The 16,353-nt window shown below is 45.7% G+C and overlaps 1 protein-coding gene across 1 annotated transcript in view; it reads right to left on the reverse strand.

Annotated features, from left to right (window-relative positions):
- CDCP1 (CUB domain containing protein 1) overlaps positions 1–14,121 on the reverse strand; it is a 39,779-nt gene extending 25,658 nt beyond the window's left edge. Inside the window, exon 1 of the mRNA XM_048511748.1 lies at positions 13,940–14,121. Within this exon, the coding sequence (XP_048367705.1) occupies positions 13,940–14,009 (70 nt within the window). The 5' untranslated portion in view covers positions 14,010–14,121. The remainder of the gene's footprint in view (positions 1–13,939) is intronic.
- Positions 14,122–16,353: the final 2,232 nt, after the last annotated feature.

Consider the following 16,353-nt stretch of genomic DNA (forward strand, 5'->3'; position numbering starts at 1 on the left):
GCTTGCCACCACCCCCCTACCTTCCCCTCCTAGGGTGAAGAAAAGCAATGGAGGGGGCAGGAATTGGCTGCTGACCTTGCAGCAGACCCTGCCCCCTGGGCCAGCTCTATATCCTAGCTGGTGCCGGTGGGAGACACCACAAAAGTGAGGGGGGCTGGTAGCATTGCCGCCGTACCCCTGGGACATGCTCAGAGTACCTCAGGGTACCACGGAACCCTGGTTGGGAATAGCTTGACTGGTGGATGTAAAAGAGCAATTTAAAGTAATCAACTATTCACCCAGAGGACCATCTGGCTTGCAGGCCCTGTGGAACTCAGCCAGATCCCGTTGGGCCCTGGTTTCCTCCAACACAAATCCCACTAGGCAGGGGACCCAGATAAGAAACCCTGCCTTCTTCTTAGGTTGCTCAGATTTCAGCAGCCATTGCCCTCAAAACATTTGAAAAGTAAAAGCAGAGAGTTTAGGATTCTAGTAGCACCGTCAGTGCTCCACTGGAATTGCAGAATTCACAGGGTTAGCTGTCCCAGATTGTGTATTTGCTGCAGTTCCACGTTGGGCACAGCATTCTGTTTCCCAAGAACCTTAGCTTCCACTTTTTATTCAAGAGATCAAATTTCTAGTCTTCATTTTTGCAAAGCTTTGCCTGAAAGTGTGTGAGCTGTGCTTGCCAATAGAGATGCCAGTCTCCTGGTGGGACCTGGGGATTCCCAGAATTACAATTGATTGCCAGACTATAGAGGTCAGATCCCCTGGAGAGAAAAAAATTGATTCTTTGCAGGATGGACTCTATGGCATTGGGGCCCACTGATTGGTACCTGTCCTCCCAAGGCTCCATTCCCAAATCTTGGACCTGGCAATCTTACCCCCACCTCATCTCCCTCCAGTGGTCAGGGGGACCTGGCAAAACAATGACTGAATGAGATTTCCAGTGGTTGGAGAGAGTCTACCCTGTCCTGTACCTCCAAAATATATATGTTCATGAGCCCACCTTTTCCCCAGGTAGCTAGGACCCAAGATGGGTAACTACAATAAGAACCGTAACAAATTAATCCTAAGAAGAGAATTAAAATCACGATCAACTTTAATAGAGACTGTTATCTGTATAAAATCCGTGTTCTCCCTCTTTTTTGTTTTGTCACATCTATCCTCATGATGAATTCTGTAGAGCTGGAAAGTTTGCACACTGGCATATGCCTTTGGGTGGGAGTGAAGGCAGCATAGTATAAAGTCTGAACTTATTACCGTAGATCTCAAAAGCTGAGCAGGGTTGGACAGGAGACCACCAAGGCAGATTCTGCAGAGGATGACAGTGTCAAACCATCTCCGCTTCTCGCTTGCCTTACAAGGTCATTGCTGAGACAGCACAAGTCAATTGCAATTTGTCAGCACTTGCGTAGGTATCTGTCATTGGGCTGGGCCTAATAAAGGGATTACCTGAATCTTGCTCTTAGCTTTTTGGACCCACAAAGCAGTCTGGTTGGGGAGCCAAAGACTCTTTTTTAAAGAGTTCTGTGTTTGATGAGCCCCCTGAAACTGTGAAGGAGATACAGGTCTCCTAATTTCCCCTGGGACGCTGTTCCATAATATAGGAGCAGCCACACAAAAAGTATGCAAAAGTAGCAAAAGTATCACAAGAAAATACCCCTGCAGAGAGTCAAAACAGCCAGAAGACACTGCTGAGCAAATGCAGACCAAAAGAGGCAGTAAACAAAATTAGTCGCACTGAGTTAACCAAGTTAAGAGAATATGACATATATTGATTAGCATAATGTATACTGGCTACAGAAACAAGCTTCCCTTGGCTCAAAATTTGCTATTCTTTTCATGTTGATTATTCCAGTATACCCTGAAAGAGGACTTAAGGAAACCATTCCTTCTTTTAAACATTGCTACCATACCATAAACAAAACATTTCTTAGAAGCCTAAAGGTCTGCCAAAAGAGACATGGCCCCAGAGAAAGCATAAGCAAATGTCTCAGCTTGCTAAACATTTAGGTCCTACAAACATTTGGCAACGGCAGAATATCCACATTCCAGTTATCATTGCGGTTTACAAGAAGAGCAACAGCAATGATTCACACAGAATGGGCTAAAGCCGATGCTTCTGTCTGCATGTAGCCCCAATAGGATTACAAGAACTGTGCATGATTCTAGGAGGGAGAGGATTGCTTTTGATCATAAATCACAATTTTAACTTGATGACACACAGGATGTTAGACTGGCTGACTTAAATTGTGCAAGAACTCTGTTTCCCTGCTTGTTCAAGGCACGTGAACCAAACAGACACCGGGTTCAAAGAAAGGCACACGACGGCTCGAGACAACAAATCACATCTCCTTTCAGACGCTCAGCAGCCCTGATAGTTCTCACAGCATCTTTCATCTCCAGGCACAAACACTAGTAGTTTCCATGTCAAATTCTCCCCTCATTTCTAGATGCAAATGGAGTTCCTGACTTCTTGTTCAGGCTTGCAGTAGAATTGACTGGAAATAGGATATATATATATATATAGTTTTCAGGCGTCTGTAGAGCTGCAGGCAATTTTCCCTGAATAAATCTGCACAAATCACACTCTCTCTTTCTTTAAAAGACTGCCTTATCATAGCCCATTTTCCTAATATGGATGATTTCTAGACTATTGTAAATATTATGAGCAGGAAAACAGCAAAGTCACCTCCAGTCCACAGTAGTTTGTGCCATGACCCCTCAAGAAACTGCCTGTTGCTCAAACGTCATGAAAAGTCCTCACAAATAAGATGGCTTTTCAGCACCTCCTACAAACTTCTGAAGATGGCCGTCTGCTTGTTTATTTAGGGAGCCCATTCCACAGGGTGGTAAAACTCCAAAAGTTAATGGTGGAACGACTCCACAATAGCTGTTCCCTTTCATTTTATTACAGCCAATGAATCCTAAAGGCCACAACAAGTGTATGCTGATGTAAGTCAAATTTTAGCATGACCAGTTTTTAGAACAAATACACAAAATGTGCTTGAAAACGTGCATTTGAAGGGGAGAAGGTATGATGCAGGAATGCTGCATGCAATGGTGTAGCGCCAACAGGGGGTGATGCCCCGGGCGCGTGCCTGCGCAGAGGTGTGGCAGGGGCGTGAGGCGCACATGTGCCCCAGGCACAGTGCCCCCTCGCTCCGCCCCTGGCTGTATGGCCTGGCAACAGGGGGAAAGTAGGGACACGGGGGGTGTTGACTGGCAACGGGTTATTTTCCTCCAGCCAGCTGCAGGTGTGGTGGTGCAAAACAGCAGCCAGGGGTGGGGAATATCCTGGCAGGAAAATGGCAACCTTGTGGGCAAATCAGACACAAATACTAAGATGGTCTCAGGCAAGGCATTACTTTGACTCTACATCTATAAATAAGAATGAATATTACCTGCCTGATCAGCCTGCTGCGAGGACTAGCTTTATAAAAAAAAATTTTTTACCTCTTCTAAGATTTAGAATGGGATTTCAAAAATATGTAGCACTGATCTAAACACAAGATTACAGACAATAGGTTGACTGATAGTGAGTACCTCACACTGACATGGGACAGAAAAAAATGTCTACCTACCATCTCCATGTCCTGTCATCTCTTATTTTTAGCCATTTACCTTCCTGAGCTAAAGAATCCCCAACTTTTTCAGCTGTCCCTAAGAAGGAAAATTTCCAGATCCAATGTTGTTTAAGATGTCTCTCCCAGGGCACTTTCCCATCTCTAGGATATCAACAAGGACCAATTATGGAATAAGCCCAAATAGCACACTCAAAATGAAGACCCATACAAAGGAAACGAGCTGCCTCAAAACCAGTTCACAGGGTACCATGACTAGCAATAGTATATCTTGGATAGAGGTATCTCCACAGTACATTTTAGCGACAAATGCCAAGTGTTTAATTTCAGACTTAGAATCAGAGTTGGAAGAAACCCCAAGGGCCATCAAGTCCAACCCACTGCAAAGTAGAAACACATAATTAAAGCACTCCAGCCTCTGTTTTAAAACCTCCAAAGAAGGAGACTCCACCACACTCCAAGGTACTGCATTCCACTGTTGAACAGCCCGTCATAAAGGATTGTGGGTGTGTCAGCCTGGTACAGTGGTTAAGAGCAGCAGACTAATCTGGTGAACCGCATTTGATTCTCCACTCCACCATGTGAGCAGCAGACTCTAATCTGGTGAACCGGGTTTGTTTTTCCTGCTTCTCCATATGAAGCCTGCGGGATGATCTCGGCCAGTCAAGTTCTCTCAGAACTTTCTCAGCCCCACCTACCTCACAAGGGGCCTGTTGTGGGGAAAGGAAGGTGATTATAGGTCGCATTGAGACTCCTTAAAGGAACAGAAAAACGGTGCATAAAAACCAACTCTTCTTCTGGTTAAGGATGAGCTAATATATCGCTGGTTCAAGTTCCATATCAACCACAAACTCACTAGGCAGTGAATAGGCAACTGTTTCACAGCTTCAGTCCCCCGACTACAATATGGAAATAATAATACTGGCCCATGTGATAAAGGCTGCTTAACGATTACTGTGATGACACAGCTATATAGTACTGAGTATTATCATAAATGCAAAATATGCCTCTCCTTGCATATGAACTTCTGCTATGGAACAAAGCTGTTACTTAGATCCCATAGATGGAAGGGATTTCCACATATGAAGCATAACTTTATCACTTTATCTTTATCCAGGAATTCCCTTTATCCAGGAATAGAATGAAGGAAAAGTCAAAAGTCTGTCATAGAAGAAGAGAAGAAGTGAGGTGGGTGGGGCTGAGAGAGCTCCGAAAAGCTGTGACTAGCCCAAGGTCACCCAGCTGGCGTGGGTGGGAGTGCACAGGCTAATCTGAATTCCCCAGATAAGCCTCCACAACTCAAGTGGCAGAGCTGGGAATCAAACCCAGTTCCTCCAGATCAGAGTGCACCTGCTCTTAGCCACTACGCCACTGCTGCTCCATCTGGACATGGTGAAGGGAGAAGGGAACTGAGAAAAATCACCTTCCCATGTGTAATTTATTCTCATTTTTCACCTGAGGAAGTTATTCAAGGGTAAAGCTGGGGCAGGGAGGAAAGAATTTGTAATGACGATGGAACTGTTGAGATGTTTGCAATTACTGTGTTTACAGAATTGATTAGTCCTCTTTTTCTCCAGTATGCACTCATCCATATAGAAGAGGAGCAACTAGAATTTGCATGACCAGCGTTACCACAGCAGCAAAAAGGGTGACCTTGGACCAATCACCGAAAGTCTCACTTGCCTCATGTTGTTGTTATGATGGGATATTTCAACTCAGTTTGAGAGAAAGTGAGTTGCATATGTATGGAACATTGTTGAAAACTCATGGTGTGAATATTATATATTATAATAGTGATAGATTTATTTGAATGTTATTTGAATTTACCTTTACAGAGTACCCATATGAAGCCAATATAATTACATCTACAACGTGTGAGGCTGATGAAGCCATCGAAAAACGCGGATTAGGCGCAATGCGTTTTCCTCCTAGTGTTTAAAAGTGTTTAAAAGAATTTGGACTTCTGTCTGTGTACAATTTTGGACTTATCATTTAATACATACAGACTTACCTTAAGGATGCTGAATTGATGGGAGAGTATGAACTAAATACCTACCTGAATTAATACGGATGACCCTGAATTTATTTGTTATTATTGTTAAAAATAAGTTGAACTTACCGGTTGGATGTAGTCGACAAGAAATGATTGTATTTACAACCAATGAAATATGTAAAAAGTATGAACAGTGATATAAACTCATGTATATAAACTTGTAAATATACGTATTTGAAATATTGGTTATAGCCAGAGTGCAACAGTGGTGGTAGTTCTATTGTTATTGTTGTTCTTGAGAAGACAAAATGGAGGGGGTGAGAGAATGATGTAAACTTGTGGAGAGAAAAGTAGGATATAAATATTTAAATGAATAAATAACAATCCTACTAAAACTTCATGAAAACTAACTGAAACATTACACACACACAAGCCAATAAGTAGAGGATACCAAGATGGCCTTGACTTAAACATGCATCTCCCTTCTGAAACTCAACATGGTCAGGAGGTCACAACATGTCTTACAACCACGTAGACATGAGCCCCTGCTAGATACTCATCCAACAGTGAGAAACTGATTCTTGGAAATACTTAGACTGTCCAAATGTGTGCAAAGGAAATGATTACCACACTTGAATCACTTTCACATCTTATGCCACACTACCAAAGTGTGGAAAGAAGATTGCAGCATTTATTTTTGTCACTAATGGGATCAACAAATGTTGAAGAAGTCAGCCAAACAAAATAAGAACTAGTAATGAAAAAGCCACTTTAATTCAGAGTCCAGCCAAACAGAGGAAATATTAAGGGAACCACATCTTGCTTAGGACACCACAGAAAATCACCATCACAAAATTGCGGTAGATGGAACAGATGTCCTAACAGAATTGCAAATGTTTCTCCAGCTGTCTTTGTTATAAAAACCAAGCACAAATAGGGCAAGATACCTGGAAGAGATGACGGGGAAACCATAGACCACCAAATGATGTTGTCATTGGCCTGATAGGACCCAGAGATCTTCCAGAACTACAACTCCAGACTACACAGATAAGTCCTGGACAGGGACATGGCTACTAAGGATGACATCCAAAGCAAGGGGAGGGGAGAGGAGGGGAAGGCAGGGGAGGTGCAGTTCAAGGCTGAACTTGGCGGGCTCAAGAATGGGCTTCCAAAGAAGTCCCCCCTTTGAAGCCTGTAGGTTGGAGCTGGACCCAACCAGGACCCAGCCTTGAACTGTGGGCTCTGCCCTGGCTGGGTCCAGCTTTATACTGCTGACTCCATCTCTGAAGCTCTGCCTCCAAAGTCACATGGAGTTCAGAGCTGGAGCCAGCAGTACAATGCTGGATCAAGCCAGGCTGAGCCTGCAGTTTAATGTTGGCCTCCTTCAAGGTGGAGATCTCAGTTTAAAAGCAAAATCCTTCCCTAATTTAAACCTTCCTCCTTCCTCCCTCTTCAAGTTCCTCCCTCTACCCTACCCACCTGCCCCCCATTTCCCATTGGTAGCCAGGGAAGATCTGGCAATCCTATTTGAAGGTGACTGCTATTATGGGCTGCATTTGGTTTTATGTTTTATCTGCTGGTGCTATTTTTTGCTGTTCTACCCAGATTTATTATTTATTATTATTATTAGATTTAATATACCGCCCTATCCCCGAAGGGCTCATTGATTGATTTTTATGCTGCTGGTTCTCCCATGTTTGTTTTTTCCAAAAAATCATTTTTAATGGAAGGTTTCAAGCTTTGCAAGTCCAAACAAACAAAAAAGGGACTTTATCCTAGTTCAATTTTTACATCCTATGTATATAAAGTGGAAAAATAGGTAGTGTAAGGAATGGCACTCAACATGAAAACAGCTGATAGCTCATATCCCCCGGTCCACGATTTAAAATGTAAAATGCTACAAAATCGGCAAACTGATTCCTTTTTTTCTTTTTTGAAGGCATGTCAGGATGATAAAGTAAAATGCAGAGCTGGACTACAAACAAATCCATGATCCCTGATATTTTCCGTGCAGCAGAAAACTTAAATACTTGGAAGGAAAAACAGGAAAGTAAAACCAAATGCTAGCGTAGGTTCTGGCCTACAGTGCAGAGACTGCCCCACCTAGTTTTCCTCATTAACTCAATGGTAACATGCATAGCACCAACCTACTGATATTTTAAATTTCTCAAGCAGTTTGTCGGGTCACTCTTGCACTGTTTCCAAACAATAAAATCTTACTGTATAGTATAGGCCATAACAACACAAAAACAAAAGTTGTATAAACAAAACTCATAGATATTGGCATAAGACTGCTCTAACTTTTCCCTTCCCTTTTTCTCTTTCCCTCCATCTCTGCCCTTTCCTCCACTATCCAGGACACTATTCCACCCAGCAACAGACTGCAATGTGTGATTTTGCCATCAAGTCACATCTGACTTATGGTGACCCCTTGGGGCTTTCAAGGCAAAGGAAATTTATTTATTTATTTATATTTACTTATTTATATTTACTTATTTATATTTTAGATTTATTAGCCGCCCTCCCCCAAAGGGCTCAGGGCGGCGCCTGGCGGAACAGGTCCGTTTTACAGGCCCGGCGGAAACTCTGCAAGTCCCGCAGGGCCCTGGTCTCCCTAGGGAGCCTGTTCCACCAGAGGGGGGCCAGGACCGTAAAGGCCCTGGCCCTATTGGAGGCCAGCCGGACATGTTTTGGGCCAGGGACCAGTAGTAAGTACTTCTCTCAAGATCAGAGGGTCCTAGCAGGGCAATAGGGGGAGATGCCGTCCCTCAAGTATACAGGCCCAAGACCGCTTATAGCCTTAAAGGTTAAAACCAAAACCTTGAACATGACCCAGAACTCGTTGAGAGCCAATGCGGATGGTAGAGGACTGGAGTAATCCAGTCCTGACAGGACATCCCCATAAGGAGTCTGGCTGCCGCATGTTGAGTTTAAGCTTCCGGATCACGATCAAAGGTAGGCCAGCGTGCAGTGAATTGCAATAGTCAAGCCAGGAGGTGACAGTTGCATGGATAACTGTGGCTAGGTCTGTATGGGAGAGGTACAGGGCCAGTTGCTGAGCCTGCTGCAAATGATGGAATGCGACCAGGGTTGTTTGTGCAACCTGGGCCTTGAGCAATAACATCGGGTCCAGGATGATACCCAGGCTTTTGACAGACGAGGCCAAGTGCAATGCCTCACAGTCCAGCGTAGGCAGGCAGAAGTCCATCGGTCGCTCCCCGCGACCCAGCCACAGTACCTCCATCTTCGTAGGATTTAACTTCAGTTGGCTTGCTCTCAACCAACCAGCGACGGCTTCCAAACAATGCTGGAGCTCCAGGGACCAAAGATGGGCTTCCCTCCATTGTGAACACGAGCTGGGTGTCATCTGCATATTGGTGGCACCGCAGCCCGAAACTCCGAACCAAACTTGCCAGGGTGTGCATGTAAATATTAAAGATCTTCGGAGAGAGGATCGCCCCCTTCTGCACCCCACATACTATGGGGCAATACTGGGAGTTCTCTCCCCCAATGCTACCACTATTTGGGGGTGTTTTGCCATTGCCTGCCTCAAAGTGGACTGAGATTTTGAGAGAGCTGTGACTAGCCCAAGATCACTCAGCAGGCTTCATGTGGAGGATTGGGGAATCGAACCCAGTTCACCAGAGTAGAATCCACCACCCTAAACATCAACAATGAAAAAATAAAGGTACAACACGGCCTTTTAAAAACATTATTTTTTACTATAAGAAGAAATCACTTGGAACGTTTAATGAGCCACTAGAAGTTATTCTTGATGCCTTAATGCCCGCTCTCTCATCTTTATTGATATGCATCAGCACGGGCACTTTGGTGGGCTGGGGTGTACCTTCATGAAACTCTTAAATAAACAAATAAACCAAGGCCAGGTTATTCCTTGCATTTTGCTACTGGAAATGACAGTGTTCCATAAGCTTAGAGTTTGTTCTATGCCATGTAGCAGAAGACAAACATGCAAAAGCAGCTCAGAAGGACCAGGAAGTTGCCAGCCTGGGGACTCCAGGCAAAAACATGTTTACTCTCATGAATGAGGCCTTAAGAAAAAATCAAAGAAAAGCTGTCAGACTGAGTCTCCTTTCCTAAAAGACTTACTAGCATACCGTAATTAAACCTGCACAGGCACACTCCCTTTTGACCCAGACTTGGGATTTTTATCTCCCTGGAAGTGCCAATTACATGGCAAAATCTGGGACTCCGCACACAATACAGCTGTTTCCTAGGCTAACTGGTGAATCATCTCTATTTTTCTTGATTAGATTTGATTTGTACACAATTGTGTTTCAACCTGTACTTCCTGTATGTCATGGCCCCTTGGCCCAACAGTTGTGTTTTTATCAAACCTATCCAAAATGCCTTGCATCTGAAAACAAGGCATTCTAGCTCATCAAAACATATGGCGGAATAACACTTGGTTACTCTAAATTGTCGCAATAGTCGTGTTATTTTTGCTGCAACAGACTTCTCCTCTGGAACCACTCTCCTTCGATTATACTTCCTGGGTTAGGCACAGTTGGGCACATTCAGGTGTAGCATGTTTTCTTTTGGATTCATTCCTAGGTATACACGACTGTCAAATGTAAATACCACAGCCGAATGAATGGCGCATATCACATGAGTCTTTCCCATGTAATCTTTCCTCACCATGTGGCTATATGACTTCACAGAAGCATCATGGATGACTGAAAAAGCACTCCCTTTCAAGATAGTCCTATGACCTTAACTATAGATTATGGATACCCTATATATCACTATATCTGTACGGGCCAAAAGATACTGGCCAGTCTAGCATCTAGGCCTAGCATCAACAGCCAGCCTAGATGGGAATCTGCTGGGATCCATCCTTGGCTGAAGCCTGTGGAATCACTTCTGGATGGGGAACAGGCAGAATGCAGCAACAAAGGGCAGTAGCTGCTCTCACTTCTGCTTGGCTGTTCACTGGCTCCAGCTTGCATCGTAGGTTGGTCAGGGGGAAATAGTTCACCTTTTTCCCCCCAGTGGGGACCCAAATTGACTTATAAATAAGGTTGTCTCCTCTGGGTTGGAAAATTCATGGAGATTCAGGGGAGGAGCATAGGGTTTGAAGCGGGACCTCAGTGGAGCCTCATACCACAGAGTTTACCCTCCAAGGGTTCATCAGGGGAACTTATAGCTGTAGCCTGGAGATCAGCTATAATGGCAGGAGATCTCCAGGCCCCATCTGGAAGTTGGCATCCCTACCTACAATATTATACTCCATGTTATCCAAAGAAGAGTAGGTATTCAAAAAAAAAAGGTCTCACAGATCCTAGCCCTATACTCTGATCGGATATGTTGCTTCATGTAACTCCACTGAAGATCAACTCTAGCATATGAAAAACTATCCACTTTAAGATAGGATTCCTTGAATCTTACAGAGATTCACATCATCCACCCAGGGAAAACACCATTATGGCAAACCTTCTGGAACCTACGGTTTTATCAAAACTATTCCTCTGCATATCCTTGAATTCTGAAACTGGCATATTGGCGTTATGTTACATAGATGTCACTTATGATAGGCTATGGAAGATGATGGTGGAGATACTCTTGAAGGTGGGTGAGATCCAAAGGATCTCAGTTTTAGACCTACTGGAACTCTTCATGAATCTGGAAAAGTGCAAATGTTTGGAAAATCAACATTCTGCATCAAGAAGAACAGAAGATTATTGCATCCACAAATGTGTCCAGAGTTTTTATAAACAAGAGAGCCATGTAGAGAGTATATTGCAGCCCTCTAGCTTTAAGGTCATAGGGGCATGACTAACACCGAGTGAAAAGAGTATGCATATGGCAGACGTTGAGCTGCTAGAAAGTATTGCTGGCCACCACGCAACCAGGTCATCTCTGTGCTGTGAAGGATCCCGAAACACCTCAAGGCTAAAAGCCTGTGACAAGGCAGCTTGTTATACTGGTGAAGAGGAGTCAGCAATAACTTATTCCTTATTTATGCGCCAAATATAAAACTAGTTTGCAAGGTGCTAGATGCTGAAAACTAAGCACTCCACCTCTCCATAAACTCACTCCCAGCCTTAGCACGATACAGATCTCACACCCTTTAGCACAGTGGTTCTCAACCTTCCTAATGCTGCGACTCTTTAATACAGTTCCTCATGTTGTGGTGACCCCCAACCCTGACACTTATCCATTTTACAGATGGAGAACACTGATGCAGAGAGTCTTAGGCGACCCCTGTGAAAGGGTTCGTTTGACCTCCAGAGGGGTCCTGACCCCCAGGTTGAGAACCACTGCTTTAGCAGAACTTACAGTGAGACAATCTTCAATTCCTTCCCACAAGATGTCATATTCTTTGGAAATGCCAGGATGAACAGTTTGGAAGCTTAATCAACAGTGCCTGGACTATCCAGTCAGCATTTAGCTATGCTTCTGCTTGAAGAAAAGCCACAACCACCTGGAACAATGCAGCCCCTCCCTAATGAAGGTTCAAGTCATCAGACACGTTTTCTTTTCGGAAAATAGACTCACACTGTTCCCTAATTTCTACTTCTAAAATGTTTTTGTATGGACAAGAAGCCCCAGCCCTTCAAAGCAATCTTCACCAAGGGCAAGGGGGGGGGGGGTTGTCAGTCAACCAAGCTTGGCAGTTTTGTGGACATGCAAACCAGCAGGCTGTGGCTCTGGTCTGCTTGTTACATTTTGGTGTTTTCATCTGTCAAAGCATTGGGAAACCATACTTGCCCAACACTGTAGTAAAGCTTATTGAAATATATTTCTGAGGTTCATATCAGAAGAAACCATGGTACAAATGTAGCACTTGCAATTTCCTGTTCTCCTTGACTGAGTGAGAGGGTGGGGTGGGGGGTGGGGGGGTTAATTGTGTGAGGAATATTAGCAACATGTTGTAAGAAGACCTCAGAGCTGAAAGTTACTTTTTAGAGCAACTCTCCTGCCCCAGGATATGAGTTAAGTGTCTATTTCCAAATAATCCAAACAATTTCAGGGAAAAAAATAGTTCGGCACTAAGTATTGCAAGCCACCTCAAACTGAGAGGAAAAGGATATCAATGTTTCAATAAATAAATATTCTGAGGGATTTTTCAGTTCTCCATGTTCTGAACTATTTCAGATAAAACTATTTTAGACCGTATTCTGGATTAAACGAGACAGAGGCTACATCGCAAGAGTCGGCCTGGTACGTTTCTCCCTCCAGTCAGGCTGCCATCCTTAGCCCAAGTACATGGCTAAAGTCAGCATAAAGACTCTGAACTGCCACAAGGTTCAACTGGGTACCAAGAAGCAGAGCTAGCAGGAGGCTTTTTTGCTGCCTGGGCAAATGGCTTGGCTGCCCCCATATCTTTATGAGAAAGCAAACACTGTCCCCCTCTTGCAGAGAGAGGCTCCCCGTGGGCTGCCTGCAGGAGCCAGGGTAGCTGTTTGCCACAGCAAATCTCAGTGCTTTGGGTGAGCGGGGGCGGCAACAGTACCAATTTGGGACCCTTCACCTCCAGCATTCTACATGTGGCTAACAGATGGATCACCCCTGCCTAGAAGCCTAATTCTTAGGGCAGGTGCCCAGTGCTTTTGATGGGCAAAGGAGACTGGCAGTGTCAAAGTGTGACCCTTGGGCATGCAATGCCCCTCCTTGCCCACCCAGCCTCCTTTCCGGGGGACTTGCCTGGGGCCCCGGTTTGGCAGCCCTGGCATTTGCATTCATGCGACTAGAAGCCAGCTGTCAAAAACGGAACACAGGAGCAGCCCTGCCAGTGGGGTGTGGGAGCAGAGGAACCACACCGGTGGGTTCCATAGATGCACCTTCCCCAAACTACGCAAAACACACACCAAAGTATGCACGTGAGGCGGGAAGGGGGAGAGACGAAAGTCAAGGAAGCGCGACTGTTTTTGAGGCGAGTTCTGCTGACCAACATGGCTACCGCAAGTTTGGTCTGGGCTAGCGAGATTCACGAAGCAGCCAGTTCGCAGGCAAAATGTGCGGTGGGCCGGGAGGATCGGGAACAGACGGGTCGCCAAACCCACGTGGTGACGGGGGGGGGGGGGCTGCCAAGGGGTCCCCCCCGCTGCTCGCCCCCTTCCTCTAGCATTTCATTTTTGCTCCAAGGGAAACGGGGCTCCACGATGCGCCCCGCAAACAGCCTCACCAGACCAGGGCGAAAGGAAGACCCCCACCACCACCACACCACCCCACCCCACCCAGTTTCCTTCTGATCCGCTTCGCCCTTTTGGGAATCACCCAAACTGGGATCGCAAGAACAAGCGCCACCGAGAACTTTTCCCAAGCCCGGCGCGCCCCCGACCCTCCCCAAGCAAGGCCGGCCCCCACCCAGGGATCTGCCCTGGGGCGCGGAGAGACCCCTCGGATTTCCTCTCACCTGCCCCCGGGAGGATCAGCGCGGCAGCCAGCGCCAGGGGGGGCAGCAGCAGCGCCAGCGCCCCCGCCATCTGGGCCCCTGCTGCGACTTCCCTGCGCGCCCCTCTCGCTCCACGCCCGGCGCCCCGGGCCACTCCGCCAGCCCCGACGAGGCGCCCGTCCCGCTCCCTCCTCTTCCTGCTCTACCTGAGGTCAGGCTGGAGCCCGCCCCGCCCCGCCCCGCCCCGCCAGGTGAAGCTCCCCCCCTTCCTCTGCCCCGCGGCAAAGGGTGCCCCAGTCGCCCCGCCTCCCCGGCCCCGCCCTGGGCGCTCCGGGCAGCTCCATGGGAGACACCATCCCCCGCCACCACCACCCACACCTCAGTCTCTATCCCACACGCGGGGGCGCAGCCGGCCCAAAAGGCTGCGGGATCCCGCACACCAAGCGGGGGGGGGGGGGGCGGCAGATTGCGCGGATTCAGGAGCTGTCGATTCCGGAGAAAGTAGGAGGCTGTCTGGGAATCCGAGGGATCCGGGAGGACACCCCCTCTGGAAGCTGCCCATCTGGGGTTGAAGAATGGCGTGGGGGTGGGTAACCTGTGAGAAACTTGTTTGATGGTGCTTTCATGATTATTTTACATGGTGCTTTCTGTGGTTGTTTGGAATATTTGTAAGCCGTCCTGAGAGTATAGGGCAGGGAATACATTTCAAAATAAGTAATGTGAGTGCAGAATGAGACCGGGTCCCTTTGGCAAAGCCTGTAAGTAAAGCTCATCCTGGAGTTGCAATGGATTTCTGGTGACCCCTTCTGAAGTTTTCAAGACTAGGGATGAGCAGAGATGGTTTGCCATTGCTTGGCTCTGACTGGCAGCCCAAGCTTGCTTGGTGGACCTCCATCCATCCAAGTGTTGGACCTGCTTCACTTCCAGGCTCAGACAAGGTCAGGCTGGACTGCACTGTTAGGGCTACTATCTGGCAGCTGAAGTTAAGTTGGTCCGTTCCAAAAACAATAGTTGTATGATGCCCAAGTATTACAAAACAGCACCCTTTCTGGATGCCCAAGGCACTATCATTTAAAAGGAAAACAAAAGGGACTGTGTGGGAGAGGCTTGAAGACAGCCACAAATCCAATACAGGATTGCAGACTTAAATAGGATTAAGCGCTGTTGGATACAACTTGTTTAGAAATGCATGGAGGATGACTGGAACAGAAGTAGCTTAAAAAAGCTCTACTTTTCCTTTGAGATGTCTGGATGATTAACTACTCCCTAAGTAAGGCTGTAGTTGTGTGAATTACTCCCTGGAAAAGACTGCACTCCTATAAAATTAATAAAATGAAATGAAAATATTTACTTGAGAGTAAGGGAGCAAACTGAAGCAGCTGATCCCACTGAGTCCAGTAGGATTTCCACCCAAGGAAGTGTGCATGGAGTTTCACCCTAAGCCTCCCTAAAGAGGCGGTCTAGTATAGTGGTTAGAGTGTTGGACAGGCATCTGGGAGACCCTGGTTCAAACCCCCCCCCCCATTCTACCTTGGAAGAGGTTGTTGTGAGGGTTGAGATAAAGAGGGTTGTTGTGAAGATAAAATGGAGGTGAGGAGAACAACGTAAGCCACTCTGGGTCCTGATAGGAAGCAAATTGAAATATACATGAAGAAATATAAATGAAAAGAGCGTCGGAGGAGTGTATGAGATCCGTCTACACCTCAGAGATAACTGGAAACCCTGCGTCTGGCTGTATGTGGGCTATATGTTAGCCTCTGTCATGTTACAATTTTGATGAAATTTATAATAAAGTGTCACAGTGCAATAAAAACAATAATTACCTATTATATATAAGTTACAATGGAACTCTGAACACAGGAAGAAAGGCACATCTCAACTGAAGAGCATTTGTTTGCCAAGATTCCTTGTGGCATTTCTGCCAGAAATACATAGGAATGTGATTCAACACAAGTCACTTGGGTTATAAGGATGGTTTACAGTCTCAAACTAAAGAAAACAGGAATGTGTTACAACTCAAGCCACATTGGTAAGGAGGCTATGCCTGAAGAAAAATCCTTTGAAAGGGGGCTTTTTATTGCAAAAACCGCTTGTGCTTGGCTTCCAGAGCCTTGTTTATAATTGGACTAATTATACTTGACTCTCAGCGTCTTGTTTAAAATAATATTAGAATATCAAGAGAAGTTGTGTTGAATTGAGATGTACCTTCCTGTCTGTGTTCAGAGTTCTATTGTAACTTATATATAATAGGTGATTATTGGTTTTATTGCATTGTGACACTTTATTATTAATTTCACAAACATTTATTGGTTGTCTTGTTGTATGCAGCAGGGTGTGAATTGTATTTGTATTTCATTTGTACTTGCCACTCCCGGGTTTGGTGTTTTCTTTATGTTACAATTTTGTCCATCGCCCCTGCAGTATTTGGCATGTGT

The sequence above is a fragment of the Sphaerodactylus townsendi genome, linkage group LG11 (genome assembly GCF_021028975.2).
Source record: "Sphaerodactylus townsendi isolate TG3544 linkage group LG11, MPM_Stown_v2.3, whole genome shotgun sequence".
Classification (NCBI taxonomy): Eukaryota; Metazoa; Chordata; class Lepidosauria; order Squamata; family Sphaerodactylidae; genus Sphaerodactylus; species Sphaerodactylus townsendi.